The sequence below is a fragment of the Vollenhovia emeryi genome, unplaced genomic scaffold (genome assembly GCF_000949405.1).
Source record: "Vollenhovia emeryi isolate VEMERY1.0 unplaced genomic scaffold, V.emery_V1.0 DF939145.1, whole genome shotgun sequence".
NCBI lineage: Eukaryota > Metazoa > Arthropoda > Insecta > Hymenoptera > Formicidae > Vollenhovia > Vollenhovia emeryi.
In genome coordinates, this window is record NW_011967221.1 from 1,224,430 (window position 1) to 1,234,007 (window position 9,578).

Consider the following 9,578-nt stretch of genomic DNA (forward strand, 5'->3'; position numbering starts at 1 on the left):
TCCCGGACGTCGGCTCGCTGATCGCCCACCTACCGGCGCACACCGGCGACCGGCCGTTCAAGTGCGAATTCTGCGGTAAGGCGTTCAAGCTGCGCCATCATATGAAGGACCACTGTCGCGTGCACACCGGCGAACGGCCATTCCGGTGTACGCTGTGCGGCAAGACCTTCTCGAGGTCGACGATACTCAAGGCCCACGAAAAGACACATTACCCGAAGTATGTGCGCAAGTTCCTGTCCCCGAGCCCCGTGGACCCCTCCGAGGAAGAGGCTCCGCCGCCGCCACCGCCGCATCATTGAGTTCGCCTTAGCCTCAGCAGCAAAGACCGCCGCCACCGCCGCTATGCCGCCGCCACCGCCGCCGCCGCCACCGCCGCCACCACCACCACCACCACCACCACCACCACCGCCGCCGCCACCGCCACCGCCGCTACCACCGCCGTCGTCGCCGCCGTCAGTGACGACGACGACAACGATCCTCGTAGGGGACGTTCTGCTGATCCACGACGCATTCACGTTGTCGTCGTCGCCGATCCCGTAAACGGCCTGGCGACGACAACGATGGTACCGTCCCCGCTTCCGGTGCCGCCGCCGTCGTCGCCGTCGTTGCCGCGACGCGTCCCTTCGACATCATCCCGCATCCGCACATTCTGTCCCGCTCCCGAACCCCCGCACGTTCCCCGATTCTCCACCGACGCCACCACCCACCTCCTCTCGCCCATCTGCTGATCGCGAGCGTCGCGTCGCGCGACTCCCCGCGTCAACGGTCCCAATAATCGAGCGACGGGGCAAGAAGCCGGCGGTGTTTCTAGTTAGTCCTGTGATTTTGGTTAGGATGGTTGGTAAACGCGTGTTCAGGGGGAGGGACACGTTAATAACGAGCTCCCTCGTTTAATCAGTGCTTTAAGACGAAACGTTTAGCTTATTATATACATATATAAATATATATATAGATATATATATATTATAAATTATACGTATATATATATCGATAAATTATTAAAGGTATATATATACATATATATACATACACACACATACACACAACATACATATACGAGCGACATGGGGTTAGTTAAATGAGAGATAAGAGAGAGAGAGAGAGAGAGAGAGAGAGAGAGAGAATGGGGAAAACTGGCAAAGAGCGACACGGAACGAGAAGGGTAAACGGGGAGGGGGCGAGAGGGGAAAATTTGAGCCGCCACGGTTGGTGCTTTTAAGAGATTTTGATAAAATGCTGTGAATATTATATTGATTACAATTAACTATAAACTATTGTAATAATGTACTGACGTTGTACGATGTACGATGCGACTGTTGTTGATATGATTGAGAATATTTTATACAGTTGACACGGGGGGTTGGGAATAGAACGCGCGCGCCGACGATGAGGACACGGCCGGAAGTCGGGTTGGGGAAGACAGGAAACGTCCACTTAGTGAAATTCTACGCGGTGCAATTCGGTGGACACGCGGTTTATAAATTCATTAATAGGAAAAAGTGAGAGAGAGAAAGAGAGAGAGAGAGTGTGTGTGTGTGAGAGAGAGAGAGAGAGAAAAAGAGAATTTATTACGAGTGCGCTGGCATTAGTGGCCTCTTCGATTAACTTTTGTTCCTCATTTTTCTCCAAGACGATATCACTATTTTTTTTTCTGCGGTCCGATCGTCGCGAGTCGACGGTTAATCGTGGACGGCATTGTGCACCGTAACGAGAAACGCCGATCGAATCCTCGCACGTGTCGAAAGAGTCTTTCGTTCGCAGGTCCTCGCCGTGCGTCCTTCCGCGAGTAGCACGCGATCCCCCGCGTCCGCGGGGCCTCGCCGTTTCCGCTTGCAGAACGAGAGTCGCGAACGAGCGTGCGACGACGCACGGTGGCCATTGAGACAGTGCAATACCTGACTACGCGACACACTATTACGCTACTTCTTTTTTTTTATCCGTAACTTAATTCTTATTTAACGTTACTTGTGTCCTTAAGTAAGCTAGTTAGATAATCCAGTCGCGTTGAGATTCGATCTCCGGACGACGTCCACCTTTCGTTCCGCTCGCGAGCTCGTCTTTATTTATTTATAGATCTCCCTGGACCCCCCAAACGGGGAGACACTCGGACGGGCGTGATCTCGGAAAAAGTGCGAGGATCTCACGTGGATTTCATCCTCTCGCGGTATACGGAATATCAAAGTTAAACGCGATACCGCGTACAAACTTCCGCGATAGAGATCGATAAGGTACAGGATGTTCGGTAACAGGCGTGTTCCTTATTTCTGTTTGGGGCGCAAGATCGAATTTTGCAATTTGTCTTGTGCTTCCTACGAGAGACAATAGAGAACGTTTTCCTTTTCTCAGTACACACGTAATTTGAAGTAATAACAGTACACGGAGAGACTTTTCTCCTGAAAATCGTGTAATCGTGGGACAACGTGGTATTTTGAAGAACTTTGTGAGTCTTTTAAAAATTCACCATACATTTTACTAGTAAATTGTGTGGCAAACCGTGAGAAAATCCTCATAGAATTGTCCAAAGTGCCACGTTGTCCCATCATTTTCGGGGTAAATTTTCAAGGAAAATTCTCTCCGTGCAATTACCGATAGCGATCCGAAAACTTGGGAAAGTGACAAAATCACTTGGCCGCCCGCGACTATTGCCTCTCACGCGTATCGTCCGCGTTGTGCACTGTGACCCCCGCGACGCACGTCCGAGTAATACCGAGAACCAGTATTCGAGATACATACTTTTGTTTTCCTACTAGGTAAGGTAAGGTAATTAGCGCGCACGCAAGTGGCCTGTGCGAGCAGACCGACGGCTCTGTTTTTTTTTCTTTTTTTTCGGAAAACGAACGGGACGACCATCGTCGACGGCGGCCGGCGGGTTCGATTCCTCGAAGGCGAAGGTACAAACGTAATTCCCATTGATTTCGCTCCGCCCCCGCGTCCCCCGCGGGGTAATTTAATTCGGCGCGACACGCGAGTGCGCGCGGACGGAAAAACAGCCGCGTCCTCGCGGATCCTCGAAAACGGTAAACACATTATCATGGCCGGAGCGATCGCATGCGATTGCGGGCGAGCGCGCAACGAGGCTCTTTTCCCCGGCCTCCTCCTTTTAAGCGATTCGATGAGCGCATTGTATATTTAGCAGCCACTTACTTTCCGTCGTCCTCCTTGCAAGGGCCTTCCCCTTCGCCCGCTTCGACGGGCGAGCGGAGTCGCTCGAAATCGATCGATCTCTGAAATATTCATCGCATTCCGTGCGCGGAGGCCTGCGGAACGGCACCGAAGGAATCGCCTTGCGGGAAATAGGGAGGGCATCGCGCGGCGCGAGCCGATTTCGGGTCTCCCTCGAGTCGCCGCGGGTAGATGATCTCTCGAGCCTAGAATGCGAACCCTCGTCACCGACAGACGCGTCCACCTCGGAAAAGCGTTATCTCAATTCGAGCCCCGCGCCGCGCGCGAGAAGGGCTGCTTTCGAAATGTATTGCGCGCCGGGCTATTTTTACGGGCGACTTTAACTCCAACGAGCCTTAAATTTCGGCCAAACCTTTATTCTCTTTAGTTAAATATTATTTTTTATGTCGGATATTTAAAATACTTTTCGTATCTTATTGGATATTATATTATTGGAGGACGCACGAGAATCTAAAATGATTACAGCACATGTTCCTAATTCGATGTCGTACGCTGGGCGTACGCGTTTTACTCGTCTTGGACGTCCTGGGGCCGGCAATGCGACGCGCAGTGCGCAATCGGTACAGCGAGATGATTTTCTTTGAAGCTGTGATGACTATACGAATTGTTTTTATTCGGACGCGCGACCTTTGTCGCGCGTCCTCCCGCGCGCGAATATCAATCGCTTTTCACCTGATTTCGAAATCGGCGCGTTTACGTCTCCAGCGGCGATGACGATCTCTGCGATTTCTGTGATATTTCGCGACTGCATCGGCTATTCCATTGATTAGCGCGCAGTGCACCGGTCACTTATCGTTTTACATTCCATCGCTGTCCTTAGTTTTTAATCTCGGAGATATAAGATGCTCTCGGTCCTTTTTCGAGAGTCGGGGGGGGGGGGGAGGGGCGGTTTTTTTTCACGCGCGTGATTCAATTGTGATCTCACGAGCGGCGTTAAACTTAATACACGTTCTTAAACAATTGGTTCGCCCTAACGAATTTCACCTTCGGATTCTGCGCTCGCTTCACCTAAATCCCTCGCACGCGCAGCACGATATGCCCTTGGGAGACGTAGACGCGGGCGGGAGCGTATTCGTGGTAAAACGCTTCCGTATTTTAAGTAGAAATTTTATTCTGTTGTACAAAATATAAATCTTTGATTATTTATTCGAAATCGAACCCAAGCGTGATTTATTTTGCACACCCGTGTAAACAAAGAGATAGCATTTAAAGTATTGCGCGCGTCTATAGCGCGAATTAATTTGTTTCGACGGACAGAAGGATGAGAGAGTTTCATTCTACCGGCGATATACGAGCACCGCCGGTCTCGAGAGCGCGTAGCTTTAATTAGAATATTCGTCCGGCAAATCGGCATTCCTCTGAAAACGGGATTTTAATTAATATTTACGAGTGACGGTGCCGTTAATGACTGGCAACCGAGAGGGTACATTGAAATGAAAGTCCTGCCGCGATTCTGAACGAGCCTGATTAGAGTTGGCGTTTGGCAAATGGATCATAAAGTTTCCAAATACCGTATCAAAAATGCTGTCAGCGGGTTGTAAATTCCGGAATACGATTAATTAAATCCTCGCGCAACGCACGGCATTGCACAACGGACGGCGACGCGTCCGTCCGTCTATCCGCTCGCGGTATTAAAATAATGATATCGCGAATTAAACATACGGCGCGCGCGCTCTCTCTCCATAAACTCGTAACTCTACACTCGAGGCTCGAATGCAGCGACCATTTCTATCGCGCGATTCGCCAATTCTTCGTGTCTCGGCGTCATTCTGCATTCACATATTCATTCATTAACTTATTCAGTTAGTCGTGTTTCGCGACACAAAGTGCATCTGACCAAACGGAATGGGTGTCTCGCGTGCATTTTTATCGCTGACCGATAGACGAAAGGGACAGCGGAAATCGGGATTATTCTAATCGGCCGACTCCTGCGCGGCAAGTACGTCAAGATTTTTATTTAGCATTTTCTACGTAACGTAAATTGAATCCGGCGAAAACCGAGCGGATATCTCTCGCGTATTTTTACGTAACCGCCGCGCGATAGACGAAGAGAATAACGGAAATCGGAATTATTCTAATCGCCGTGGAAATTACGTCGAGATTTTATTTAGCAATTTGCGCGGCAGAAGTGAAAGAAAGCCGATACGTTGGGTTTAAAGGTCCGGGGTTCTACTCTCGTTGCCCTCCGAAGGTCATTTTTCACCGCCGGACACGCTCGTTCGCGTTCCCGTTTTCATCTCCTATGTATTCCGCTTCGATAGTCGCCGGCGATATTATCGAGTGTAATATTGTTGAAATTATTAGTTCGTCGCCGATCTGCGCACGATCGCGGAAAGAGGAGATGAGTGGAGATAAAATATGAATCACAGGGAGCCACTTGACATTTATATCGCAGCTCGCGGCTCGGCCGCAATCTTCGCGTTCGAACGCGCCTGTCCGCGTTAATTTTCCGCGTAATCGCGCGGAGCTACGCACTTCTTTTATCGTCCCGATCGTGGTAAACAGCCACGAGGAGGTTTTTCCGCACGCGCCGCGCGCGTTATCGTCGGCGATTCTTTTCGCGCCGCGTCTGTTATCCGCTCCGCTCGGATCGATCGGCAGAGGGAAATGCTAAAATGCTAATCCGCAGGCGTAACCTTGCAATCGTAAAAATACAATGAACGCGCGAAGGAGTATATAACGCACGCCGCGGCGCGGCTGTCGTGCGTTATCGCATCGCTTACGAACACGTAAACGCGTGTGTTTCGTGCGCGCGTGTCGCGACAGATAAATTGGACAGTGACGCTCAAACGTTTCGCTCGCGCCTTCTCGGTTTCCGCGTTAGCCGCGATCAAGCGACCAGACGGAGGGGGAAAAAAGGAGTTTTCCAATCTTTCGAAAGCGTGGGAAGCGCTCGCGATAGACGGTGGTCTTCTTCTTCGTTCGGCGCGCCGCGCGCGCGGCTCCGGCACTCGCGAAATTCGGGTCCTACGGAGGCAACGTTCGCGACGTTGCACGCTTGGCGTAAAGGCCATTCTACAATTGCGTAAACGTGGTCGTTATCGGTTGTACAGTGTTGTAAAACGCAGTTTTAAACTAGCATTTCCGATTGTAAAGTCTGTTGTAAAAGCTGAACTTCATTTTTCACGACTACAACGATGTAAGACGTAAAAGCTAACCAATCATTCACTTCGATTACCGACGTATCTTGCTCTATTGTATATTACTTTAATGTACAACACTTATCACTACTCCTACAACCCTACAACTACGTTTACGCAATTGTAGAATGGCCTTAAAGGATCGTCTACGACAGATGAAGTAAGTCTGAGGCGTAAGAAGAGAGTAGGAGTAAAAGGATGAATCATTTCCATCTCTTACACCTACTTCAGCTCTGACGCTTACTCGCGGCGAATTGGAGCGCAATTCGACCAGCGATATAAATACTTGGAAAAATTATGCCTGTACTTAAGCTCTTGCACTGATAAGTAAGGGTTTTCTTAATTCTTACTGCTTACTTCCGATGTAGACGGCCCTCGAGACAAGCGCGCCGTCGGACTGGAATCTCGATCGCCTCGCCCGTTTTCGTTGACTCGAGACGCGAGAGATGATGATCTCTTGGAGAAACCCGGCACCGCGGTGGCTCGTCCGCGCTCACACGTCGCTCGCCGAAAATTCCTGTTTACGCAACGATACGCGTCGCGGAAGCGCGGAGCCGCAATTATTCGCGCCGCGAACGCAGAACGCAGGATACGGGCGATCTCGTCCGTTAAAGTGCAATCGAGAGGAGAATTAATGAGCGGCACGACGTGCACCGCTGGCGTAGGGTACAATCAGTTAGCAAAGTTCCAATTAACCTAGGTTTTAAGTCATCCAACGGCTCGTGTATACGCGAGAGAAAGAGAGAGAGAAAAGGGGAGGGAGAGTGGGAGAGCAAATACGAGTTGACGTTTAGTTTCCTAGCGGCTATGTCGCTCTAAGGCTCTCCTATTTCAAAGGAATCCTCTTTCCACTCCGTGAAATTCGCTCCGAGGCACTTCGTGCCCCGCGATCGTAGATATTTTATATAGACGCAGATAGATACTGTAGATGCAGATGCGCCGGTGTATGACCACTATATTTTCCTCTCGTCTTTGTAGTTAATATAAAATAATCCAAGTTTGCTTTTTCTTCAAGGAAAGAAAGGAAACACACGACGCGACAGTGAACGATACGATTGTACGGCGAGACGGCGGGTCTCGTTTAGGGCGGAAATTAAATTGCATAATCTTCCTGCTACATGTCGATCACCGGTGCGTCTGCTCTATGTCGATCACGAGCGAATTAACGATTTGCAGCGACGAAAGGATCGCGTCGAAGGAAATGTTTAGTTGACTCGAACGCTTCGCATTATTTTGTTAACACCCTATCCCTCCCGTCCTCCTCCCCGCGTCCTCCCGATCGCAATTTCTTTTCGATCTCATCCCTCGGCCGCGAATCCTCGCGAGAAAATGCACGTGCCTCGGATATTATTGTACGTCGGACTGTGCTGTACATAGGGAGAATCTGTATGTATATGCTGTATAAGTATTCGTCACGTACACATACATACACGTACACACACACGCAACACACATTTAGGCTTTTGTTCCGTTTAAGAGCGACTTTGGCCAAAAATACTGAATATATCGTTTAAGATCGCACGAAGCTCCTGTGACGCGTATACTTTACGTAGGGACGCTTCTAACTTATCCTTAATTTATTACCCATCGGGAACATGGTGAACCGGAAATTAGGAGGACATTGGCAGCTCCGACCGCGGCACTTTCGGAGGTCCTAGAAAAAGAACGGATCGCTGCGTCCTCGCAGGTCCCCCTATCCTAACTTAATTTCGTAGTAGCTTTTTGAGTTTCTGTTCTCAAGTTCCTAAAAACCCATTCTAATTCACCTGTACATAGTCTAGGTTTAGCCACGTACTTAGAACGCGTAATGTCGTAATAACCGTTGTAACGCGCCATGTAGAGCGTGAAACTATGACGAAGGCAGTCTCCTGTTTTTTTTTTCAAGATACCCAAAACTTGATGCAGGCCAGTCTTGTGTGCGTAATATCTCTCGAACCGTAATCCGTGGAACCCGACCGATTGCGTTTCCACCGTACCTACTTCCGTCCGCATGCGTTGTGAGATTTTTCGTTCGTATATACACGTAGAGCGTAACACTTAAGTTATCGCGCTAATCCCGCGCGACGCGCGTCAGTATGTTTGGCGAAAAGTCTGCTGGTAGAAGTCACAGACGTAGGAACGTAACGGGACGCAGGTATCCCGAGTGACGGTGCTCGTTAAGCTCGAAGTCTACCGTCGCGAAAAAAACAACGTTGATAAAAATCTTTTCCGATCGCTGACTTTTTATACGCGACGTTTAAAGGAATCGAAGGTAGTTTGAAGAAATCGGTAAACGTCGCTCGAAATTCGTACGGATATTTGCTACTAGTTTTATTCAGCGGGACGAGAGCCCCGCTGCGAAACGCGAATTTACATTCGTCGTGAGTCACGTTGTTGCTATCGAGTTAATGAAAATATTACGGGAAGGTGAGTGGCGCAGATGGATGCGCAAAGTGTGAGCGGATATCTAGAATGACGCGTTTCCGACTGCTTCGGACTGTGCTCGTCGTCTAATTATAATATCTCGGGTTCCGTGCAGTTACGTTCTCGCGTCTCGCGTGTCTCGAGACAGAGCGGCGCGACGCGACCTAGAGACGCGCCTGTAAATATGAAGCGCGATTTATCCTCTTGCCAGATGGTGTCATGATGCAATACACACATATCGAGTAAATAGATTAATTCCTAGTTAGAGTTCCTGTGCAAGGAGGGCAGCTTACCGACAAGCGGACTTTCTCGCCCTCTCTCTTTCGGCGTCGAGACGCGCTAGGCGCGACGTGACCGAACGCGGCGAATCAGAAATAGGCGCGCGGATCGATCCGCGAATCTCGCGATTTATTTCCACGCCGGATTATCCTTTTTTTAGTCCGTTCTTCGCATCCCTCGCATTTTCGCGTTAGTTCTCCTCCTTTCTTGCTACTCGTATCTGGAGCACGAAGCCGCGCGCGGGGGCGAAGGAGCGAAGCGCGATCGTAAAAAAAAAATCGACTAAGGTCGTCGAAGAGTGCATCATCGTTACGGAAATCTCACGGCAAAGCGTCAAACCGAACTCGTCTGTAGAAATGAAAACTACTGCCATAGATAAAATCAGGCATCCTCCTAATTATCAAAAGTGTGTTACTTTTGTACACATACGAGGGTGGGTTGAACAGTTTTGAGCCTGACATAGAAATAATTTGTTTTTTCGGTCAGACTCGCCTTTATTTTCCGACATAGTCTCCTTTTAAGTCGATACACTTAACCCAGCGATGCTCCAAAATTGCTCCAACCGCTTTAACC

At 49.5% G+C, this 9,578-nt stretch overlaps 1 protein-coding gene across 1 annotated transcript in view; it reads left to right on the top strand.

Annotated features, from left to right (window-relative positions):
* LOC105566312 (longitudinals lacking protein, isoforms H/M/V-like) overlaps positions 1 to 299 on the top strand; it is a 30,946-nt gene extending 30,647 nt beyond the window's left edge. Inside the window, exon 4 of the mRNA XM_012020219.1 lies at positions 1 to 299. This exon is cut by the window's left edge and continues 295 nt beyond it. Within this exon, the coding sequence (XP_011875609.1) occupies positions 1 to 299 (299 nt within the window).
* Positions 300 to 9,578: the final 9,279 nt, after the last annotated feature.